This window comes from Corythoichthys intestinalis, chromosome 7, assembly GCF_030265065.1.
Source record: "Corythoichthys intestinalis isolate RoL2023-P3 chromosome 7, ASM3026506v1, whole genome shotgun sequence".
In the NCBI taxonomy this organism is placed as follows: Eukaryota; Metazoa; Chordata; class Actinopteri; order Syngnathiformes; family Syngnathidae; genus Corythoichthys; species Corythoichthys intestinalis.
In genome coordinates, this window is record NC_080401.1 from 5979446 (window position 1) to 6005479 (window position 26034).

Genomic DNA, 26034 nt, shown 5'->3' on the forward strand with positions numbered 1-26034 from the left:
CTTCGAACAAATCACTCCTGAGACAATCCTTCTTGTTTGTATGCGGTACAGCTTTCTTAGTTCTTCAAAAATCCAAGTTTGAATCCAGTTTAGACATGAGCGTGTGCCGTCTTTACCTGACTATACCAATTGAAGCTCGGCCCCCTCTGATAAGGCGTGATGCAAAGAATGACGAAGTGTCACGTCAATAGGTAATGAAGTCTATGTCTGATTCAAACACTGCTAATACATTGCTACATTGATTTCCTCAGTAGTGGCAGTAGGAAGCTTTAATTCCGCTGTGTAGATACTCAAATGTTTTGGGTTGATGGTTTACCTCCAAAGTATAGTTAACATGCTCTAGTCTAGAGCATACATTCAAATCATCTCGGCGCTGCTGGCCGCATCAAGAATTTCACAACAAAAACACTTCTACTTTACATGAACATTTAATCAAACATACACATTTCTTTAGAACTGTGTAGAACTGTGTAAAGTTGCTTTTCTTTACTGCAACTTGTTACCAGACGCTTGGTTGTAATTCCTCATGCACAAATGAGCAGAGGTGGGTAGAGGAGCCAAAGATTTTACTCAAGTAAGAGTAATATATATTTTTTTCTCAGGACAAAGTTATCTATATGAACTGTTATTATTATACTGTACCATAACATATTACATAACCACATTAAGTCAAAGAAATACAACAACAACAAAAAAACCATTGAATTCCGGCGAGAGAAAAAAAAAAAATGCAGATATTAAGCATTATTTGTCCAAAGAGCATGAGTGCCCTCTAATAGAGTAAACATATTTCCTATTATGAAACTAAAAGGATCATATCTCTGTTTTTCCGTGGTCAATCAGTGCCAAATAAAAACTGGAATAGAGGATAAAATCCGCACTTTCAAGTCATGTTGACGGCGGCACACTTTGTAAAATACTTAATTTTATACGGTGCTTTAAAGACGCCGCACAATTGAACAGGCTGGCGTGATCATGAAATGGCAAGCTTGAATCTGATTGGTATAATGAAGTCTCTAGAAAGAAAAAAAAAGTAAAATCTAATATTTGGAATAAAGACGAAAAATGTAACAACTCGTCTAGCCCAAAGTAGCGGAGTGAGAGTAGCATTTCTTCTTCACCAATCTACTCAATTAAAAGTAGGGCTGTAAAACAATTACAATTTTTAATCGAGTTATTTACAGCTTAAAAAGTAATTAATTGTAATTAAATGCAATTCAAACCATCTCTAAAATATGCCATATTTTTCTGTAAATCATTGTTGGAATGGAAAGATAAGACAAAAGACGGATATATACATTCAGCATACTGTACATAAGTACTGTATTTGTTTATCATAACAATAAATCCACAAGATGGAATTAACATTATTAACATTCTTTCTGTTAAAGGGATCCACGGATAGAAAGACTTTTAGTTCTTAAAAGATAAATGTTAGTACAATTTATAGTAATTTTATATTAAAAACCCTGTTAATGTTTTCGTTTGAATAAAATTTGTAAAATGTTCAATCAAAAAATAAACTAGTAGCTCGCCATTGTTGACGTCGCCGAGCAGTGACGTCACATGGGCTCCCTGCCGTTCTTCCACAGTGTCTATAACTACATAAAGTAGTGATTGAAATACACCACAAGGTGTCAATGGCGAGTTTTAAATTATTTAGAAATAACGCCAATGACTGTGTTTGGTCCCTCGACTGATGCCGTAGTTCCCATCCATTGTACTTCACGGTCATTTGAGTGCTGGCTTCACAATGTACGGGACCTCTGATAGATTTTATATTGTGACTAAATATTGCATCCAGTGTATTTGTTGAGCTAAACGAAAAGTCTGAATAGAGTTTGACCAAAGTCTGAGTCAGTTTTATGTGTATTTTTCATAGCTGTTTTGATTGGGAATGCCAGTCATCTTTGCATTGTTGTTTAACTGTGTGAGACTAGGGCTTCATTAATGCAGATTGAAGCACTTTTCTTTTTGTGAACATTTTTTTTTTGAGAGATAGGAATATTATTTTTGTTGTGGTTTCACTAAATGATACTTATCTTTGTTGTGTAGGAATTGCCGAAGCTTATGCCAATAAACTGCGCGGTCCAATGAACGCCTGTGTCCACTTGCCATTCTCTGCCTCTTAGCTCTCAATGTGCAAAAAACGGCGTCATTGTAATCTGTTTGAGGCAATGCATGAGCGGATCATTCCACGCATGCGTTAAATGCGTCAAATATTTTAACGTGATTCATTAAAAAAAATAATTACCGCCCTTTAATGCGATAAATTTGACAGCACTAATCAAAAGTAAAAAGTATGTCTATGGAGTATAACTATTCTTAGAAGTAAATTTTTCTCAAAAAGTTACTACCCATCTCTGCAAATGGCTTGAAGGAGGAATCATTTGAGACCCACAGTGCTGTATTAGCTTAGCAATTGAAGGAATATATTTTCACATATTTTGTATGACTATACATATTTGTTCATTGCTGTTTGTTAATGTTGTCTTTTGTGCTAAAGTCTTATCCGTCTGTACGTTCCTCCACTACTATTTAAGTGCAGGATTTGGACTTAGGAACTTGTGAATGAAGTCGTTTAAATCCTGACTTATATATGTATATACAGTGCCTTGCAAAAGTATTCGGCCCCCTTGAACCTTGCAACCTTTCGCCACATTTCAGGCTTCAAACATAAAGATATAAAATTTTAAATTTTTGTCAAGAATCAACAACAAGTGGGACACAATCGTGAAGTGGAACAAAATTTATTGGATAATTTAAACTTTTTTAACAAATAAAAAACTGAAAAGTGGGGCGTGCAATATTATTCGGCCCCCTTGCGTTAATACTTTGTAGCGCCACCTTTTGCTCCAATTACAGCTGCAAGTCGCTTGGGGTATGTTTCTATCAGTTTTGCACATCGAGAGACTGACATTCTTGCCCATTCTTCCTTGCAAAACAGCTCGAGCTCAGTGAGGTTGGATGGAGATTGTTTGTGAACAGCAGTCTTCAGCTCTTTCCACAGATTCTCGACTGGATTCAGGTCTGGACTTTGACTTGGCCATTCTAACACCTGGATACGCTTATTTTTGAACCATTCCATTGTAGATTTGGCTTTATGTTTTGGATCATTGTCCTGTTGGAAGATAAATCTCCGTCCCAGTCTCAGGCCTTGTGCAGATACCAACAGGTTTTCTTCCAGAATGTTCCTGTATTTGGCTGCATCCATCTTCCCGTCAATTTTAACCATCTTCCCTGTCCCTGCTGAAGAAAAGCAGGCCCAAACCATGATGCTGCCACCACCATGTTTGACAGTGGGGATGGTGTGTTCAGGGGTGATGAGCTGTGTTGCTTTTACGCCAAACATATCGTTTTGCATTGTGGCCAAAAAGTTCAATTTTGGTTTCATCTGACCGGAGCACCTTCTTCCACATGTTTGGTGTGTCTCCCAGGTGGCTTGTGGCAAACTTTAAACGAGACTTTTTATGGATATCTTTGAGAAATGGCTTTCTTCTTGCCACTTTTCCATAAAGGCCAGATTTGTGCAGTGTACGACTGATTGTTGTCCTATGGACAGACTCTCCCACCTCAGCTGTAGATCTCTGCAGTTCATCCAGAGTGATCAGGGGCCTCTTGGCTGCATCTCTGATCAGTTTTCTCCTTGTTTGAGAAGAAAGTTTGGAAGGACGGCCGGGTCTTGGTAGATTTGCAGTGGACTGATGCTCCTTCCATTTCAATATGATGGCTTGCACAGTGCTCCTTGAGATGTTTAAAGCTTGGGAAATCTTTTTGTATCCAAATCCGGCTTTAAACTTCTCCACAACAGTATCTCGGACCTGCCTGGTGTGTTCCTTGGTTTTCATAATGCTCTCTGCACTTTAAACAGAACCCTGAGACTATCACAGAGCAGGTGCATTTATACGGAGACTTTCTTTTTATCATCATCGGTCATTTAGGACAACATTGGGTCATTCAGAGATCCTCACTGAACTTCTGGAGTGAGTTTGCTGCACTGAAAGTAAAGGGGCCGAATAATATTGCACGCCCCACTTTTCAGTTTTTTATTTGTTAAAAAAGTTTAAATTATCCAATAAATGTTGTTCCACTTCACGATTGTGTCCCACTTGTTGTTGATTCTTGACAAAAAAATTAAATTTCATATCTTTATGTTTGAAGCCTGAAATGTGCCGAAAGGTTGCAAGATTCAAGGGGGCCGAATACTTTCGCAAGGCACTGTATATACATATATATATATATATATATACATATATATATATACGTATATATATATATATATACGTATATATATACATATATATACGTGTATATATATATATACACATATATATACATACACATATATATACATATATATGCATATATATGCATATATATATACATATACACACACACACACACACACACACACACACATATATATATATATATATATATATATATTTTTTTTTTTTTATTTATTCTTTTTAATTCACAAGTATCATTTTGTGCAGTAATTTTCACTAAAACACAGTGTGGGGGATTTACGGCCAGCTTTGAACTGTGGTCCGTTCCATATGTTGTCCAATGCTGGCATCTCTCGGCTGAAAAAAGTACTGGTGGTAGACTTTGGTCAAAACAGAAATGGTAAATGGTAAATGGTGTTATACTTATATAGCGCTTTTCCACCTTTCAAGGCGCTCAAATGAAAGATTTTACTTTCGTTTTGCCATCAACAAGACACGAGAGAAGAGGAAAGTTTGACGACAGAGTAAAGGGATTGGAATATGGCGTCTAATGAGGACGACTTGATCAAATATTTAATAATTTGTCACTTACAAATCTAACGCTACAATTCTAACACTGCTTCTCAATAAACTCAGCCCAAATGCATAACGTGGTCTTATCTGTTATAGAAGAGTGCATTCTTAATTACTAGTTATTAAATATTTAAAAACCCTAATATATTTTTCATCCTTGTCGATCTATTGGTAATATGGTATGGAGGACCAGGAGTGCAAAAATTAAATAAATAAATACACAATTAAATAAATTATTAAATGTGTCATTAAATTGTGTCATTTATTTATTTATTTATTTTTTAAATTTTATTTCAATATGTGTTTCAACATTTATTTATTTATATATATATATATATTTTTTCAATATTTATTTATTTATTTCAATTTATATTCATTTATTTCTATCTTAAATTATTTATTTCAATTTTTAGTTAATAATTTCAACGTTTATTTTTTTTTTTCATAATAAAATTAAATATTAAAAAAATAAAATAAAAGTTGAAATAAATAAAGCGGAAATCTTGAAATACAAATGTTGAAATAATTTATTACAAATTTAAATGAATAAAAAGTATTAAAACATGAAATAAATATAAATTAAACAATTAAATAAAAAGTGAGGAAAAAAGTGAAATAAATATAAAATTAGATAAATGAATATAAATTGAAATAAATATTGAAATTAATAAATAATAGTTGAAATACATAAATATTGATATAGACGCATTTTAATGACACATTTAATAATTTATTTATCTAAGTATTTGTTTATTTAATTTTTGCACTCTTGGTCCTCCAAGTTGTGATCCAGTTATCTTTATTTTACAGGAATAGCTTTGACGTCTTTTATTTGGAAAACCTGATATCGCTGTGTCAAAATGACTGAAAAAGCAGCAAACCAACAACAGGCAGCAAAAACTTTAGCTTCTTCGATAGTTCTTTTTTTTTTTAATTTAATTTTTTATTATATGTCATAATTTTGGGTTAAACCTAGCATCAACCTATGGAATTGAAGCTTCATTGAAAACAGGTTTTTAGACATTTAAAAAACAACAACAACAACAAAAACTAATCTAATCCAACAGTAATGAACGTTAATTTTACGAATAATGCAGCTATATAGACATTCAAATGGGCCATTTTAATTCTGGACGAGTTATCTGAAATTAAAATCAAACAACACTAGTTGCGTTCGCCATGGAGTCCTCGAGGGTACTTTCGCTTTAATTTCGAAAAACCCCGTCCGGAAAAAAAAAAAAAACAGGAGTTCGAGGAAGTGAATGGGTCGGTGTACGTTTTCAGTTTAAATTCAAAATGACAAGTTGGAGATTTGGACTGGCTGGGACTGTTTTGTTGCGATTGCTTAATCTTTAACCCGTCAGACCTTCAGACTGTTTCGTGTGCAGGAATGGAGATGTTTTTATGCAGAGGACGTCTGTTAAATCTAAGGAGAACCATGGCCGCGTTGCAATCCTACTGGTAACACGTCGATATTTGCTGTGATCGTGGTAAAATGATCTGTATTTTAAAATGAGACTGTGATTTTCGTGCATGCCCGATTATTGGCAATGTAAGAGTAATTCATGAGTGTGTAATTGCTTTTATGTCCAGTAGGTGCCAGAGTATCTCTATGTAGGCATTGTAGGTAATGAACAGGAACTCCCATTGTGAGCCAAAGTGTTACTTTTTTGTTTGTTTGTTTGTTTGTTTGTTTGTTTGTTTGTTTTGCGTCGGGGCCTGTTAATGGCATCCGCGCTTTGAAATAAATATAAATTGTTCCTTTTCAACAGTTTTTCAAACGGCTTGGTTTGTAATAAACGTCAGAATCCAGCCTGAATTCTAGACACGTTAATATGGTTTGTCCTAAACCAAACTGACTGTAAATCAGTCAGGGATTCAACGAGTTACCCGCATTTAGTGTGAAAATCACTCACTTTACGTCCGCTGCCCCTGCGGTAGAGCCTGATGACAGAAAAGTCTGACGCAAGATGGTCACCAGCTAATTACGCCGCTGACCTAGGCTTTGGAAATCTAGTCAAATATATGCGATATCAATGGTCTAAAATACACATAGGCGTCTCGCCTGAGATCAAGCCAATCTCCAGTCAGAAAGATGTTGTCAAGTCAGCTGCCCTATGTGTTCATAGTCAGCATTGCCAATAGTTGGTGATGCAGGGTAAAATAATATGAATAAAAAAAGTAAAAAAATCAATATATGGAGCAATATCCAACAACAAATCCGCACGATTTGAACTAAAGTACTCTCATAAAACTCTTGTGTTGCCTTTCGATACAAAAGTTTTCCGAAAAGGGCTAAATAGTTTTTAAAATCAGTGGAAGTGACTATCAGATGGCACATTTATGAGTACTTTTTTTAAGGTAATTTAGCTCAAATCTTTGGGTAAGTCAGTTTCTTGGATATTACCCTATTTTCATATTTAATGTAAAAAGAATGGCGTGGTAAAACTACTATTGGAAGAACACTTTACTCAAATAGTTACTCAAGTAAATTTAAAGGAGTAAATGTAATGTATAACATGACATACTAAATGACATTCAAATTAGCCATTAGACGGGGCTTTTAATTTTAAATGGAACACGTTTTTTTTCTTCTCTTTTTTCATGACAGTACTTTAAAGCAACACTAGGTAACTCTTCTACCTTTATAAAATATTTTCATAACATTTGTGATGATATGTTGACTGACAACTAGTTGAATGACACCTCTTTAATATCTTGAGGGGTTCCGATTCACACTAATTAACTTTGAGGAGGGTGGCAGGAAACCTGCCACACAAAAAAACTACAAATGTGATGACTGCTTTTCGGCATACGTCACTTCCCCCTTTCCCTATTCATTATAAAGAAGGAAGTCGACGCGTATGCTTTCACGCGAATTCTGCAAAGATGGCAGAGCAACAAGAGACAAAAAGTTTTGCACCTAGATGCGAAGCTGTCTGTAGCATTTTTAAATTGTATTCTGTGTTATTTTATGTGTATGAGTTATCTGTTGTTGTGTTGTCTGTATGCTTATCTGCTGTAAGATAAATTTCCCCTTCATAGGAGACAATATACCTAAACTGAACTGAAAGGAAAACTGAAAAGTTACATAGTGTTTCTTTAATTCAAGTCTCATGGTGGTCCTGTGTCATTCAGGACTGGATTGTTGTTGGGTATTACCATGTTTTAAGTATATATGTTTTTAGTTACAGGCTGAAGGGCTGATCATGTTGTTTTTGTTGGGGGCAGGTATACAATCATTTTTATACGTTGAAGGCCTCTCAGTCACCAAGTTATTGGTCTCTTGCTCTTATGGACATTGAATTTGAAGTCTTACTCCTCCATCAGCCATGAACTAATCATCTTGAAACTTGGTAACTATGTAACATGTGCCAGTATCTATCCATCCTCAGAGCCCAATTTTTTAGTTTTTTGGTCAGGGCTAATTGATTAATTGCCGACTTGTGGTTGCTGCAGGTTAGCCAGTAGAGGGCAGCCCTCATCTTGTAGTAGCACACTAGTGCTTGTACATCAATTTCTTCATTATTCGTTGATGATCTCAATGAAATTTGGTTGGTATATTCTAGGGATGTTTAGGCATTGATCCTCAGAGCCCAGTTATTATTTTTTGTATCAGGGCTGATTGATTAATTCATTGCTGACTTTTATTTGCCTGTTGGTTTGGGCTAAGCCAGTTGAGGGCATGCACGCTCTACGTCACAGACTTCAGCCTGAAGTAATCCATGTTTAGTGTTGTGGGTGTGCTGTAGCCCATCCTAAATGGCTTTTGGCAGGACACAGGCTAAATCCTGGACTGGTCGCCAGCCAATCACGGGTCAAAAATATTTAAAAATAGTACAAACACTGAAATAAGGATATTTTCTTAATGTACTCACAAATTCAAATACAGTACTCAGGAATACAGTATATACTGTATGGGCCTGCTTAATTGAACAAAAACATCCATTCCTTTATTAATAGCAACAGGTGGTACCAACCTTTAATTTTTCTTGCTACTACCGTTTGTTGAAGGCATAGATACCATACCACTTGAAAAAAAAGCATGACATTAATATTATTTCATGTGCGTGCGAGTGTAATGTACAGTGCATTTTATCACACTGACTATGCAGATCTACAGTGGGGCAAATAAGTATTTAGTCAACCACCAATTGCGCAAGTTCTCCTACTTGAAAAGATTAGAGAGGCCTGTAATTGTCAACATGGGTAAACCTCAACCATGAGAGACAGAATGTGGAGAAAAAACAGAAAACCACATTGTTTGATTTATAAATAATTTATTTCCAAATTAGAGTGGAAAATAAGTAGTTGGTCACCTAAAAAAAGGAAGATTTCTGGCCGTCAAAGAGGTCTAACTTCTTCTAACGGGGTCTAACGAGGCTCCACTCGTTACCTGTATTAATGGCACCTGTTTTAACTCATTATCGGTATAAAAGACACCTGTCCACAACCTCAGTCAGTCACACTTCAAACTCCACTATGGCCAAGACCAAAGAGCTGTCGAAGGACACCAGAGACAAAATTGTAGACCTGCACCAGGCTGGGAAGACTGAATCTGCAATCGGTAAAATGCTTGGTGTAAGGAAATAACTGTGGGAGCAATTATTAGAAAATGGAAGACATACAAGATCATACAATAATCTCCTCGATCTGGGGCTCCATGCAAGATCTCACCCCGTGGCGTCAAAATGATAACAAGAACGTTGAGCAAAAATCCCAGAACCACACGGGGGACCTAGTGAATGACCTACAGAAAGCTGGGACCACAGTAACAAAGGCTACTATCAGTAACACAATGTGCCACCAGGGACTCAAATCCTGCCCTGCCAGACGTGTCCCCTGCTGAAGCCAGTACACGTCCAGGCCCGTCTGTGGTTCGCTAGAGAGCTTTTGGATGATCCAGAGGAGGACTGGGAGAATGTGTTATGGTCAGATGAAACCAAAATAGAACTTTTTGATAGAAACACAGGTTCTCGTGTTTGGAGGAGAAAAAATACTGAATTGCATCCAAAGAACACCATACCCACTGTGCAGCATGGGAGTGGAAACATCATGCTTTGGGGCTGTTTTTCTGCAAAGGGACCAGGATGACTGATCTGTGTAAAGGAAAGAATGAATGGGGCCATGTATCGAGAGATTTTGAGTGAAAATCTCCCTCCATCAGCAAGGGCATTGAAGATGAGACGTGGCTGGGTCTTTCAGCATGACAATAATCCCAAACACACAGCCGGGGCAACAAAGGAGTAAGAAGCATTTCAAGGTCCTGGAGTGGCCTTGCCAGTCTACAGATCTCAAACCCATAGAAAATCTGCAGAGAGAGTTGAAAGTCCGTGTTGCCCAACGACAGCCCCAAAACATCACTGTTCTAGAGGAGATCTGCATGGAGGAATGGGCCAAAATACCAGCAACAGTGTGTGAAAAGCTTGTGAAGAGTTACAGAAAATGTTTGGCCTCCGTTATTGGCCACAAAGGGTACATAACAAAGTATTGAGATGAACTTTTGGTATTGACCAAATACTTATTTTCCACCATGATTAGCAAATAAATTCTTTGAAAATCAAACAACGTAATTTTCTGTTTTTTTTTTTATTCCATATTCTGTCTCTCATGGTTGATGTTTACCCATGTTGACAATTAAAGGCCTCTAATATTTTCAAGTGGGAGAACTTGCACAATTAGTGGTTGACTAAATACTTATTTGCACCACTGTACTTGTTTTTTTGCAGCTCAACAGTGACATGTGGCAGGCAAACTGTTAATGGAGTGGATCTTTACTATGAGAAGACAGGCACAGGAAAACACGCAGTGGTGTTGCTTCCAGGTGCTCTAGGTAACGTGTATACCATTGAAATTTGGATATACAAAGTCTACACTACCCTAGTAAAAAACTAGATTTTGTTATACTAAAATAAATTAGACCAAGATACAAAAAAACTTTTTCCATCATTAATGTGACCTATATTATCTTTACAGTTCAATTAGGAAGAAAATAAGAATATAAGAATAGGAGTAAATTACAAGCGCATGAAGGTCATGGCCTAGCCAGTCTCAACTTCAATTCTATAGAAAATCCATCACAAAGGCTAAAGCTTGGCCAGGGGTGGGGCCATAGGGAGACTGGCCCCACCTCGAATTTGAATGGCCCCTGAAGTGCCTCTGTTCCTATATGAGCACAAAGCATGGCAATCGGCAAATCCTTCTTTTCTGAAGTGTGACAGAATGAGATAATGTTGTTTCTAGAACGGGTGGGCAAACTATTCCACAAAGAGCCAGGGGTGCGGGTTTTCGTTGCAACCCATCAAGAGGACACCTTTTCACCAATTTGGTGTCTTACAAGTGCAATCAGTTGATTGCAGTCTTGTTTCCCCGGAGCCTTCAGTGGTTAAACCGCCTGTGCTAGATCATTTGTAACAAAGACCAGGACCCACTGTGGCCCTTGAGGACCAGTTTGCCCACCCCTGTTCTAGAGTATGTTAAATAAAAATGCTGCTTTTCATTTTTAAAATGGGTTTTCTAAAGTGATTAAATTACTATTCCATGTATTTTATCCTTACATACACACAGTATGATCAAATACGAATTATTACAAACTTGACTGGTTCATCTTTGTTTGACAGTGTCATGCGAAGCTGTTTTTACCACTTAATGCAGGATCCACCACTCCTCATAACTAAGCAGCTGCACTGGACTTGTTCAAAAACAAAAATCACATACAGTAATTTCTGGACTATAAGGCACACCTGACTATAAGCCGCCACCCACCAAATTTGACACGAAAACCGCATTTGTTCATAGATAAGCCACACTGGACAATAAGCTGCAGCTGTCCTCACTGTATCATGAGATATTTACGCCAAAAGATATTAACCAGTAACACTTTAGTTAACAGCGGCATCATAAGACTGTCATAAGACCAAATGAACCACCATAAATCTTTGAACCAATTGGCTGCAAAGCTTCATTGCTTCAAGAAGCTCCATTTGGCCATCAGTGCTCCCTTGGGGGAGACAGTCAACCTCTGCTGCCACCTGCTGTCAATACTGTTGCCATCCAACAGGCCTCTTAGCATGCATTGTAGCGCTACGAATGTAAATAACAATCAAAATTCATGTTCTGTGCTTATTGTTTCTTCAGTTAATGTTCCAGTTGTTTCATTAATTGCTAGCTCTGGTATTTGGTAAAACTTTATTTGACAGTGGCGCCATAGAACTGTCATAAGACCATCATAATTATGACATGACACTGCCATGAGCATTAATGACATCATGACAGATGTCATTTTGTGTCATTCGGCAAATTATCTCACTTTTGAATGGATGCAAAAGATCCGAGTTGGACATAAATGGAGTGTTGGTGACATAATTTGCCAGATGATACTAAATGATCTGTCATAAGCATTCATTAACGGACATGATAGTGTCATTATCATGTCATAATTATGACAGTCTTATGCCAATTTTATGACGCCACTGTCAAATAGAGGTGCACGATAATTATCGGTCCGATAATAGGAATTATGATGTCATCCCAATAAATCCGATAACATAATATATTATCGGCCCTATTTATAATATTTTTGGCACGGTGTCAGATTGGGATTTGTGCGTTTGTTTCCACTCCTGTTTTTCCAGTATGCAAAGTTTTGTTACTGTCTTTGTTTTGTTCATTATAATAATGTTCATGTCATCATGAAAATTCCATTCGGTCAAAGGCAAATCTAAGCTGAATCAACCACTAGTATTACACTACAGGTGTTCAGAAACTCAGGTGAATATACATTGAAAAATTATATATATATATTATCGGTTATCGTATCGGCCTTGAGGAGCAGGAAGTTATCGGTATCGGTTTCAAAAAATGGATATCTTGCACCCCTACTGCCAAATAAAGTGTTACCTATTGACCGAAATAAATAAAAAAATAAGCCGCACTGGACTATAAGCCGCATGATTCAAAATGAGGGAAAAAAGTTTTAAAAAATGAAAAAATTACAGTACCTTTTTTTTTTTTTTTTTTTTTTTTTACACAACAGGAAACACTAAGACAGATTTTCAACCACAGCTTAAGTCTTTGAACAAGGAGCTTTTTACTGTGGTGGGCTGGGATCCACGTGGTTATGGGCAATCGCGCCCTCCAGACCGAGACTTTCCCCTCAACTTCTTTGAAAGGGATGCAAGGGATGTTGTGGATCTAATGAGGGTTAGTATCATAAGTAAATAACGTGTTTGCAAGTTGTAAGTGATGAGTTTGTTTCATCATGCTGTTCAAAAGTACAAATGTATTGCTTGATGCATGGATCAAACAACTATTTTGGATTTTGCCTTACCGGTCATTTCAGATCACTTACTATTGATCATCTTCACATAACATCTTTCCTCATTTTAGACATTGGGGTTCGTCAAGTTCTCTCTGCTGGGGTGGAGTGATGGTGGGATAACAGCCCTCATTGCTGCTGCCAAGAACCCTGGCTTAATCAACAAGATGGTTGTATGGGGATCCAATGCATTTGTATCGCAAGAAGACCTCGATATTTACAATTGTAAATGCACCTTAGAAATGGACTTTTTGTATTCCTGTCATCGAATGAAACGGGCCTATTTTGTGACATTGTCTTTCATGTGTTTGCACGTCATTCTGTGGACCATCAAGCGGTCTGTGATGTGTCCAAATGGAGTGCAAGAATGAGGGCCCCGATGGAGGAGGTGTATGGGGCAGATGTCTTTGCAAAAACATGGGAAGCCTGGGTGAATGGGATCGGACAGTTTGCCCATATACCTAAAGGTAGGTGATTTTTGAAATTTTTTTGCAAGTGTTTGGATTTTGAAACCAAATATTCATCTATCATTAACTACTTTATGATGAGTAATTGCATTTTAATCTTTTAAGAATTGGCTCTGGTATTATGCATATGTTAATTTTAACCTGTGAAGAAATTGCTATAGTATTATGCATATTTTTTATAGATTCAGCACTAGATGTAGGTAGTAACGCATTACATTTACGCCGTTAAATTTACTTAAGTAACTTTTGGAGAAAAATGTACTTCCAAGAGTAGTTTTACCACGCCATACTTTTTACTTTTACATGGGCGGATGATGTTTTATTTCTGTAGATTTTTCTAGTCGGAATTTGAAGATTATTGTGTAGTCTTTTTGGCCCAATATGGTTATGTAATAGGTTATAGTACAATATAATAACAGTTCATAAAGATAATGTTGTGCTGAGAAATAATACATTTACATTGTTTAAAAAAAAAAAAAAAAAAAAAAAAGACATTGTAAACAGTTACTCATTACTTGAGTATTCTTTTCACTGAAATTTTTTTAACTTGTACTCATGGTCAATTTTCGAATGACTACTTTTACTTGAGTAATATTATTTTCAAGTCATGTATACATGCACAAAAATAAAACTAATACACATTGAAGTACTCTGAGTAAAAAAAAATAATACTCTACTCACCTCGATTCAGCACAAACATCTAAATTCAGGGTTGAAAGTGGTCCGGAACTGTCCGGTATGCTGTTCCGGTATAAAATTCGGGGGCGGAATGGTCCTTTAATCCCGAAAATATGACGGCATCTGTTGAACCTCCATATTAGAAAAAAAAACTGCCAGGCTGCCACACACACACACATCTCCAAGAAGAAAACAATCTACTAACGTAAGATTTACATACACGTTTTAACAAAAACCCGAATAAGGTGCTTGTGTAGCGTTATCTGTTTCCAGCGATATTTATTATTTATTTATCCAACGGAGATCTCCCAGTGTGTGCATCTGAGTCTGACGAGACAGCTGACTCGCGTCGATGTACGTGACAAACCTCCCTGCCTGGATTCCAGGTGTCCGTTCGCAAGCAAAGTAAGCTAAGCTAAGTGGCTAAGTGTGTTGCTGCTGGTGCCCAGAGAGGGAGACTAATAGAGAGACAGGATGCTGTGGTCAATTATTATTAGTTATAATCATAGGCGGAGTTTGACTTTTAGGGCAGGGGCGGCACAACATGCTGATGACCTCGAAACACCTTGTCAGCAATAAAATTAACTTACAACAATTTTTATAATAATAAGTTGACAATGAGCATTTTTCGTTTCGCATCATTCTAAATCAGGCTACTTAGTAAATACTTTTCGCCAAGATTGTCATCCATTGAATATGGTATGCCCGGCGGTGTCGTACCAATGTAGTTACCCAAGTCAAAAATCGTATCCCCTGGGTGGAGCCATATTGTGGTAGATTTTTTCCTTTATTATTCAATCCCAAAAAAAGTTATTTCTATCAAAATATATAGTTTCAACTAAAACAAAATGTCAATTCAATCCCCCCCCCCCAAAAGTGTTTAAATGCAAAAATAAAAACAAAACAAAAAAAAACTCCCAAAAATTGCATGTGAAAGCTGTTTTTCTTTGATTGATTTTTTTTTTTTTTTTTTTTTTTTGGACTGAAGTCGGGGTTTTTTTTGTTTTTTTTTTTTACCTTCTTATTGAAGCAACTTTTTTGATTGAAGTAATGTTGATTTGTGTTTGGGCCACATTTTGGCTAGGACATTTTTGTCCTTATTATTCAATCAAAAAATAAGTTGCTTCAAAAAATATATATAATTTCACAAAGAAAAATCACTTCAATAAATTAAATAAAAAAAAAATCAATCATAGAAAATGTTTTTGAATGCGAAAAAAATATTTGAGATTGAAAAATTGGCATTTGAACACTTAATTTTTCATTGAAAAAGTTTTCTTTGATTGAAGCAATCCTTTTTGTGTTTGGGCCATATTATGGGGAGGACATTTGTGTCTAAATCATTGAATCCCCCCAAAAAGTCAATCAAAATAAATATTTTCAATCAAATGGTAAATGGTGTTATACTTATATAGCGCTTTTCCACCTTTCAAGGCGCTCAAAGCGCTTTACACTACAGCGCCATAAGAAAAAAAACATTTGAAAAATAAAAGTGCCCTCCCCTAATATATATATTTTCTTTGAAAATTATATGCAAAGCAAATGACCATCTAAGGTGCTCGTCACATGATCTGTTCAAAAAACAATTTTGACCCATTATAAATATATATATATTTTCATTCATTTTTGTTGCAGTTTTATTGCTTTACAATTTTTAAATATATATATAGGAAAGTCAATTACATGGAATGACTCTATTCGGCCATGGCCCCCCTGACGCCCCCTTAAAATCCGCTTATGCTTATAATTTCATGAAAGTTGCACTGTTTGGCCTATGAGAGCCAAAAACTCAGGGTTTAATTTTTTTTATTCATTATTAATTCATTATATTTGTACTTTCCTACTGTTAGGGTAGTGTTATACATGTTTTAATTTCACAAATTTAGCTCTATTTTGGCCTTTACCAGCCAAAGGTTTATTTAACTATTGTCACCCATATCAGGTATGCAATGAAAAGTTCTACAGGATTCACTTTGTATATATACATATTAGAGCTGTCCCGAGACATCGACGTTGTCGACGTCATCGATGACGTAAATGCGTCGATGGGCAAAACATACCCTCGACGGGTAATGACGGGTTAAAAAAACATTACATGCTTATAAAGTTTAGAATGGCGATGCAAGCGGTTGTTACCGGCACCCCCAAGGCGGCCGCTGTTATTTCCAGTGTGACCGGCATTGTCAGATTGAGCGGAGAGGAAGAAAGTGGGTGAGCGAGAGAGAGGGAGCGAGTTAGGTGAGAGTTGGGAAAAGTGCGCGGGTAGCGCGGAGTTAAATGGGTGCATCCCCCACGTTTTTGTTTTGGTCAATAAAAGTATCCATAAGAAGCCATCCAACACCTCTTGGTGTTTTTATGCACGCCGCCGCCTTCCTGAGGAGGAAATCGGACGAACCGACGACAACCGACGACAACGAGCCAAGTGAATCGCCGGTTAACTCCTCACTACGGCGAGGAGTTGAACACCGCCAATTACCAAGAAGGGCAGAATTGGTAACACGGTGAAAACGGCATAAAGCCAAAATAGCGGACCAAAAAAGCCAGAGCCAGGAATTATTTCAAGGAAAATATGGAGGATGCCACTGTGCGTACTCTTTGCTGAGCTCGCATACCAAGGTAGCACGTCGGCTAAGAAGGAACACTTGAAGCGCCGTCACCCACGTGTTAATTTAGGAAGACAACAAGAAACAACAAGCTAGTGGATTGTAAGTCCATACAACTTTCTAACGATTTTTTTAAAATTGAAGTTGCCTTTATGTCCGTCGTTATCAACGTGCATTTTTATTTAATAAAATAATATATGATATATACAGTGGGGAGAACAAGTATTTGATACACTGACAATGGGAAAACCCATTGGCAGTGTATCAAATACTTGTTCTCCCCACTGTATATATATATATATATATATATATATATACAATATTTTATTTAATTATTATTAAATTTATTAGGATCATGGAAGCTCCCTCTTGGGGGAAAAAAAAATATATATCCTGTAAATGTATAATATAATAAAAATATATATGGAAACACAGCACTGGCCTGCTTACTGTAATCCACGACTGCACTAATGTTAGTTACTTGTGGCCCATTGCAATTCATTTTACCATTTATAACAATATATACATACCACAAAAAGAGTAAGAATTGTTTTGACTCCTTTTAAAAAGGTGAAGTCACAATGTTTCCGTTTACATTTTTTTGCATTATTTAATGCCAGTAGCATTTGACCTCATTGTTTTTTATTTATTATTGATATTCATGTTATTTATACATTATTAAAGAATTTAGGTATTCCAAAATGTTTTTGTAAATTGATAAGCTTCAACAAAAATGTCATTATTAAATTAGTTTAAAAAATAATAATAATTAAAAAATTACTAGATTAGTCGACTAATCGTAAAAATAGTCGGCTGACTACTGGGGAGTAAATTAGTCGTTTGGGACAGCCCTAATACATATATAAATATATGGCGGAAAACACTCAGGTGACTTGAAGTTTCGCTCTGAGACCCCCAATTTGGCCAACTTTCATAATTGTCCGATATGCATGTGTGATACATCATTGGAAAGCTTAAAATCTCAACTTTCTGGGGGAAGAAAATTTTTGAACAGGAGGGCATTTTATAAAAAAAAAAAAAAAAAAAAAAAGAAATTTTTTTAAACAACAAAACCCTAACTGGAGGCGAGAGCACGCGAGAGCAGAATTAAAGACGCCACGATTTTAACGAGATATTATCGCGTACTTGCCTTGTTTCTATCCAAAAACTATGTAGCGTGTATCACCGAGTGTCAAGACACAGCCGTAAATGGCCACAGCCGGATTTTTTGTGGATTTTATGGGTGAAACATGGTGATATAACAAGGGTAGCGATGTAGAAATCGCAACAAGGAGCAGTCGAGATTTTCTTTTTCATATATTTACCCTTTTAAACGTGTTTTTTCAATTTTTCTTTGATTGGATCGATTATTTATCATCTATCATGTCAGGGAAAATGTGACAGTAACAAAAAAAAAAAAAAATACAATTAAGCGATAGTTATGAGGTAGATATCCGTGACTTTTTTACAGACGCCAATTTTTTTATTGTGACATAATTGGTTTAAAAGTTTAAAATATGCGAGTGAATAATTTTTTTAAAGTCTTTTTTTTTTTTAATGATTCGAAGATAAAAATGAGACATTTCGAATAATAAATACGATTACTTACCTGTAAGGGGGGTTTCCAGGGTAAAACGGACAAATTCAAAATAGTTCAGCGGCTTAATTCCCAATGAATCTGCTATTGCAGCATATAGACATATTGTTCTATCAAACACAACAGTTGTTTTGGCTTAAAATACAGCAGTTTATTTTAAAGAGGGGTGCAGGAGCAGAAACTGCTTTTTCAGTCTTGTCTGTGTTTTCCGCCATATATATATAAATTTCAAACAAAGTGGTATCGGTATGGTATCGGCCAATACTGCTAAGCCGGTACCGGTATCGGGGCCAAAAACTGGTATCGATACAACACTAGTGATCAGTATGGATAGTTAGCTCTGATTAGTTCAAATGCACATGTTTCTAGGGCAACAAAAAAAAACTTGAATTCATGCGATAAAAAAGGGCTATGCAACGGAATGGAAAAAGTTTAAGTGGCTTATTTTATTTTCATTTTATTCGCTCTAATGGGGCGGTTCAGAACATCTTCCGTGTTAACTCTATAATGCTTGACCCGAGAAATAATGAACAGGAAATTCTGATTTTTATAAAATTTCAAAGCTTTATGTGGTCCTTAAACATATTATAATAACATTTTTTAAAACAATTTTTAAAAAATTAATATTTCTGTATGTTCTGTAATTTGTATGATAAATGATACATTAAGAATTAAAAACATGCGGTTCTCATGGTAAGACAAATATAACTAAAGTGAGATTGAACTCCGTAAGGTTTTAAACAAATGTTTTTTTACTGCAATGAGGTCCAGAAATGCTTGTCTCAAATGTGATACATTTGACAATATGGTTATTATGCACTTTGGACTTATTTTTGTTCATTTATCTATGTTAGGGTTAATTTTCCCTTATAATATATATATATTATATATATATATATATATATATATATATATGTATATAATATATATATATATATATAATAACGCAAACATTAACTTTTTTTTTTTAATCTCCAAAATATATTCCATTTCACTGCAAGTTTTTTGTACCTATTTTTGGTAATGTGTGTTAATTTTTTTCAATGATATGTAAGTCAAGGTTTACACTATCTTTAATTTTAATGTACATCCTATGTTTTTAATTAGTTAAAATTGAGGTTTTACATGTAGATGTGAGGAAATGGGGGAGGGGGATTAAGAGAGGGAGGTTTGGGTTACTGTATGATGCTTTTGTTAACTGTTGTTTTGCAAATCATTACAATTTTGAATTAATATCAGTTTCTGATGTATGCCTTGTTACAGTAAGTGTAATGCAGAAGCCTAATGCATGTGTAAAACATGTTGTGTGTTTTTGTTTGTTATTGGTATAAATGCCAAAAGCAGTTTTCTTTGCACTCATTCCCCCCAAAAACAAAGAAAATTCTGGCTCTTTGACGGCCTTTATGTCAGGGAGTTCCGGCCAGAAATTCTAGCCACTTTCACGCGTGTCTAAATTTATGCCTTCTTTTCAGGAAACATCTGCATTGACCTTCTTCCTTTAATCAAATGTCCAACACTGATCATTCATGGAGAGAAAGATCCCATGGTGCCTAGCTGTCACCCATACTTCCTCCTCAAACATATCCAGGGATCACGGTAAGACCATTTAACAATATCAGAAAAGCATTCGCATCCTATTCCAGCACATGCATTGTGACACTGTTCTCCTTCCAAATTTAGATTACATCTGATGCCAGAGGGAAAACACAATGTCCATCTCAGGTTTCCTGAAGAATTCAACAAACTTGTGGAAGATTTTCTGGAAGAGGGGCAGAATAATAAATAAACCTGAAAGTGATGAAAATACATGCACACAAAAGTAACATTTATAGATCAGCAAAGGATAATGTGGTTATTTTATTCAAGTTCTGAGATTCAGTAGACTTTCGTTGAGTGTTTCCTTCTCAGTAATTGTGACATTTTCACCAAGGCTATCGGGGCTTGCTGCAAAGTGTGATAGGCTGTCTATAACAGGCGGGTCATCAAGGCTGATCAATTTCTGCAGAAGCCCTACAATCCACCCTCACGCTCTTCCTTCACTCTAAACTGGAGAAAGTCACCAAATCTGAACTTTGAGCACACCTATCCTTTCGTGTTTTCAATGTCTCCCTCCTCCAACACATCTGAATCCAATAATCAGGATCATTATCCAAACTCGATTAAATTGATTAAAATCACTTAATAAATTAGTTGCCAAAGAATTTGATAATCGATCCTTGCAGCTATGAGCAGTCCCGTTTGGGTCCTTGTGTGTAATGTTTACCTGTGTGTGCGCACCAGTGAATTGAGCAAGAGAGAAAGAGTTCAATGCACTGAGGTTTATTTGCTGAATCAATGATATTTACGCGAGAGCTAGATTGTTTTGAGTCGTGTGTGTTGTTAGATCCAGTGTGCGTTCGTATTCTTCGTTGATGAGACATTACTACTCAGAGCGCTAGGTTAGTTAGCGATTATGCTAATCAGTAGTTGTATTGAATTCATTTTGTCTACACTTATAGCAAGGGCGTAGGTTTGGTCTCAACATTGGTAGGGACGATATAACAACTACATGGACACTTTTTGCAGGATGAAACTTTGGGTGAACAGGGGTCAGGGCTACATTCCACACAAATATGAACCTAATTAATTGATAGGCTAAATGAACAATGCAAAGTAAATCTGTATTGACTTTAACTTTAATACAGGGGGGGACTTGGACTAAAAAGCACCCCTGGACTTTGACTCAGCCCAGTCCACAAGAATCGCTGTACGAAGGGAAACACAGACCCTCTAGGGGGGTCCGGGGGCATGCCCCCTGGGAGAATTTTTTTTTTTTTTTTTTTTTTTTTACATTTTATTGTAAAATGCATCAATTTCGTGCACTTTGAGAGAAAAATGAAGCGGCTATGAAGAACTACATACTGCAATATTACACATTTTGACTTGAATACTCACTGAAAATTTAACAGCACAGTCCAGGTCTCAATGTAGAACCAGATAAGGCAGGAGACTGCCTGAAGCACAAAGAAAACATGGTATGATTTATGATAAATCACAATGAAAAGAGGATGTAATTATACATTTTAACTTGAATAGTCACTGAGAAATGAACAGAACACTCAGGATCTCTATGTAGAACCAGAAAAAGGCAGGAGACTATTTCTTCTGAGTTAATATTGCTGCTGCATGTGCATACGTTGTTTTACAGCTAAAATATTTTTTCTTAGGAGAGAGATAGTAGTACTAGCCTACTGTAACTTGACACGATTGCAAACGGGGACATGGACTAGCTGGCACTAACCCTTTAATTGCCATTTATTTCATTTAAAATGTAGCTACCTGGTGGATAACAATTGCGGAAGTGTTCACCGAAACATGTCAGGTAATTAAAATAACCTAAAAGAATTGTTTGTGATAAAAGAAAAATTCAACTAATATGCTAATCAGTGTCTAAAGTGTCCGTTTGTATTGTGTTTTGGAGAAGCACGTTAGCACTTGATTAACTGTTAGATAGTAAAGTTGTCTCATTTCTTTTATAAAGAAACCACAAACATAAACCTATTCATATAACAGCTTAGAGTCTCCTTTCAACACAAACTTCCATTCAAACTGTAAATTATCAAAACGAGTGTGCTTTGGAATTGGATTTGGATTGTATTTATGAACAATTGTTTGATAATGAAAACTGATTTATTACAGTCTGCCTCCTCTTTATGAGATGTTGTTGTTTAGATTGTATAAAGAAGTGACTGACACAATTTATATCAGCGCTTTGCCCACAAGAAAAATGTCAATCAGCAGCACATTTTTAAATTTGAATGAAAAGGACTTTTGTCAGATTTGTGTAGTGAGAAATTCTTTTAATGTTTTATACGCAAAACCTTTATTAAAAACTTACAAGTTTTATGTACTTAAAACAGTACAGTTGTAGACTATAGTTAAGTCAGGAAGCTGTAATAAGATATTTTTTTTAAAAAGTCATTCATTTTGTCTTCATTGTTACATACAACATGCCTAACTAAAACTTCTAGTTAAATTGTGAAGGTAATTGAAAAAAAAAAAAAAAACCTGAATTCATTTTACTGGACATTTAACAATTACCTGACAATAAGAGTTAGCTATAAGAGTAAGCTATCGTTTCCAACCATCACCAAAGTTCTCTAGCTAATCTTTTTCCATTAGACCGATCGACAGCCACTTTTTTTTTAGTTTCTCCAAATGATTAATTCTGACAAGCGGTTCAGTTTTTTGTAATTTCATTACATTTTATATTAGCAAGATTCAACAGTACCTTAAAACTGTATCAGAAGTGGAAAACATTCAGCAGTGATTTCCATTTCCAGGAAGGACCCTACCAAAGCACTGAACACCCCAATACCAGTGCCTCTGATCTCTTTGGTTAAGATGAGTGTCTCGAGTTTGGCAGTGTGGAACCTTGACAAAAGGGAAACAGAAAATGGTCACGTGTTTCAAGTGTGCTGTCCACAACTTGGCTGTGGAAGCGCTCCCAAATGTTGTACTATCTTACCCGAAATGCACCGGCACGCTCAGTGGAAACGCACCTAGTATACATGTATGCTGCTCCCTCTAAATTGAACCCTCTTAAAGCAAGTTATCATTCAACTTGGATTTATTACCTGAGATGTTTTCCAAACCCATCACTCTATACAATAGTTGGATTTTACTTAATATTTATAAATTCTTCTCCTGAACTGCTTATCCTTGCGAAGGTGCTGGAGCCTATCCCAACTAACAACTGGCAGGTGGCAAGATACACCCTGAACTTGTTGCCAGCCAGTCACAGGGCACATAGAGACAAACAACCATGCAAGCACACTCACACATGGATGATTTGGAGCATTCAATCAGCCTTCCATGGAAACGAGAGTACCCAGAGAAAATCCACGCAGACACACGGAAAAGATGCAAACTCCAGACATGGAGGCTGAAGCAGAGATTAAACCAGCAATCTCAGAACTGTGAGGTGGATGTGCTAACTACAGTGGTGTGAAAAGGTATCTGAAACTTTTGGAATTTCTCACGTTTCTGCATAAAATCACCAACAAATGTGATCTGATCTTTGTCAAAATCACACAGATGACAATTCAGTGTCTGCTTTAACGAAGACCACCCAAACATTTATCGGTTTTCATATTTTAATGAGGATAGAATGCAAACAAAGAGAGAATGGGGGGAAATGAATAAGTGAACCCTCTGCCTAAGGAGACTTAAAGAGCAATTGAAATCCATTTTTAGCAAACAATTTAAGTAATGTGTGTGCCCAATCACTGATGAGTGGTTTAAAGCTGCCCTGCACACTATAAAACACACTTCTGGTAATAATTGTCATGATGAAAAGCATTGTCTGATTTGCATCATGGCTCTGTCAAAAGAGCTGTCTTAAGACCTGCGATCAAGGATTGTTAATTTGTATACAGCTGGGAAAGGATACAAAACCATCTCTAAAAGTCTGGAAGTTCATCAATTCACATTCAGAGAAGTTGTCTACAAATTGAGAGAGTTTGGCAGTGTTGCTTTCCTCCCATGGAGTGGCTGTCCACCAAAGATGATGCCAGAAGTGCAGCGCAGAATACTCTGAGAGGTAAAAAAGAACCATAGAGTGTTTGCTAAAGACACATCAAATACTGTATATGTAAAACTATGGCCAAGAATGGTGTTCATGGGAGGAACTAGACTACACAGAGGAAGCTAAAACATTGTTACTCGTTTAATGTTTGCAAAAAGGCACTTGGAAAATCTACAGTTTTATGGACTGATGAAACCAAAGTTGAATTGTTTGGGAGTAACACACAGCTCACCAACATAAACACCTCATCCCCACTGTGAGGCATGGTGGAGGGAGCATCATGATTTGGGGCTGTTTTGCTACCTCAGGGCCTGGACAACAATCATTAATGGAAGAATGAATTGAAAAGTTTATCAGGATGTTTTGCAGAAAAACCTGAGCCCGTCTGTCAGACAGTTGAAGCTAAAAACAGGATGGATGCTGCTACAAGACAATGATCCAAAACACAGAAGTAAATCAACTTTACAATGGTTTTAGAAGAACAAAATACATGTTCTGGAATGGCCAAGTCGAAGTCTAGACTTGAACCACATTGATATGCTGTGGCATGAGCTAAAGACAGCGATTCACGCCAGACATCCCAGGAATCTGACTGAACTACAGCAGTTTTGTAGAGAAGAATGGGTCAAGATTACTCCTGATAAATGTGACTGATCTGCAGATACAGGAAGTGTCTGGTTGAAGTTAATGCTGCCAAAGGGGGGGGCACAAAATATTAAATGTGATGGTTCACTTACTTATTTTCCCCCTTCTGTCATTATTTGCATTCTATCCTCATTGAAATATATATTTTTAAAAAAAAACATAAATGTTTGGGTGGTTTAAGTTAAAATAGACATTTTTTTAATCTGTGTGGTTTTGACAAAGATCAGATATCATTTGATGGTGATTTCATGCGGAAATGTGAGAAATTCCAAAAGGTTCAGATACTTTTTCATACCACTTTAATTCTGCCACCATGCCGCCACTTAGTATTTAGATATTACTGTGTATATATTTTCTATTTGAACATTGATATCTCGTATCTTTTGGACAATACAATTTTACATTTTTATTTACAGAACACACATTTAAAAATAATGAAAGTAAGAGTTGTGTTCAATCGTTGGTAAATGAATGCGCCCAAAGTTGCTCTGTATGCATGTTTTACATGTATCAGAGTCCATTTATACTGTAATTCCAGTCCAGTATGTGCTGTTGTTTCTACATTCTGCAGTTTTTTGTTAATGTATAATCTTTTGCTCACAGGAGAACGTTTAGAGCTCTACTATGGATTAACACATGTCCAAAGATACTAGTGGGAGGCCTTTTTGTGTGTAAATAGTCATTGGATGTATGATTGACACACTTCATTGCAGACATTTACAGCTGCAGAAATGCTATGTTTCTTGGTCCACGAACAGAGGTGTCCTTGTTAAGGACAAAGTAAATATTACTGATCTAGGCAGTCACTGGACATTTTCTTTACCTAATTTTTTTGACAAATTACGTATAGAAAATGGTAAATATTCTGCACACTGTCTTATACAAAATTCATATCCTTTATCGATTGCCTCCATATTTGGCAGTCCAGTCAACCCGCCCGTGTACCGGCGGGATGTTTGTGTTTCTGGAGAAGGTGTTCATCCCTGAGAAGTTGGCACTTGACAAAGGACATGGGATTTGGGAAGCTCTGAAGTCGTCATGATCTATCTGGTTATCTGGAGATCAGAAAAGTTGGATTATTACAACTTTAAAACTACATAATATATATATATACATATATATATATATCAGAGGTTGCGCTAGACATTTTCGTTGTCTGTCATTTTGACTGACAGGGTCATAAAAATCCGGTCATAGTCTATTTTTACCCGTCACTTAAATTTTTAAAATGATAATGATGACATATTCAATAGTATTTAGTTTTCATTCATTTTTAATTAATATTGTAACGCTTGCTTGGCGGCGAAAAATTAGACACGGAAGTCGTGGTATTTTTGTCCCTTTTTACTCTGCTTACCG

General features: G+C 36.3%; 2 protein-coding genes across 6 annotated transcripts in view; one reads left to right on the forward strand and one right to left on the reverse strand.

Annotated features, from left to right (window-relative positions):
• The first annotated feature begins 6016 nt into the window (after nt 1-6016).
• On the forward strand, nt 6017-22467 carry bphl (biphenyl hydrolase like). The gene is made up of 7 exons (XM_057840606.1): nt 6017-6263; nt 10532-10635; nt 12838-13004; nt 13191-13344; nt 13455-13586; nt 19937-20060; nt 20145-22467. The coding sequence occupies exons 1-7, from the start codon at nt 6193-6195 to the stop codon at nt 20248-20250; spliced, it is 858 nt and encodes a 285-aa protein (XP_057696589.1). The 5' UTR covers nt 6017-6192; the 3' UTR covers nt 20251-22467.
• LOC130918685 (serine/threonine-protein kinase MAK-like) overlaps nt 19343-26034 on the reverse strand; it is a 37008-nt gene continuing 30316 nt past the window's right edge. Inside the window, exons 16-19 of one of the 5 annotated variants that reach the window (XR_009063809.1) lie at nt 25621-25730; nt 22735-22877; nt 21399-21457; nt 19343-20223 (exon numbers count right to left, since the gene is read on the reverse strand). Coding sequence is in view for 2 of the 5 variants with exons in the window: in XM_057840603.1 (XP_057696586.1) it covers nt 25573-25730 (158 nt within the window). In the remaining 3 variants the exon portion in view is untranslated. Of the gene's footprint in view, nt 20224-21398; nt 21458-22734; nt 25731-26034 lie in introns of those variants that run through there. The other 4 variants (XR_009063811.1, XR_009063810.1, XM_057840603.1 and 1 more) reach the window with 4 other exon arrangements.

Bases quoted from the DNA above. Each gene is read 5' to 3' on its own strand.
- bphl (XM_057840606.1), top strand. From the start codon at position 6,193: ATGGAGATGTTTTTATGCAGAGGACGTCTGTTAAATCTAAGGAGAACC. The intron at 6,264-10,531 runs GTAACACGTCGA...GTTTTTTTGCAG, and splicing joins GCCGCGTTGCAATCCTACTG to CTCAACAGTGACATGTGGCA. The intron at 10,636-12,837 runs GTAACGTGTATA...TTTACACAACAG, and splicing joins GTTGCTTCCAGGTGCTCTAG to GAAACACTAAGACAGATTTT.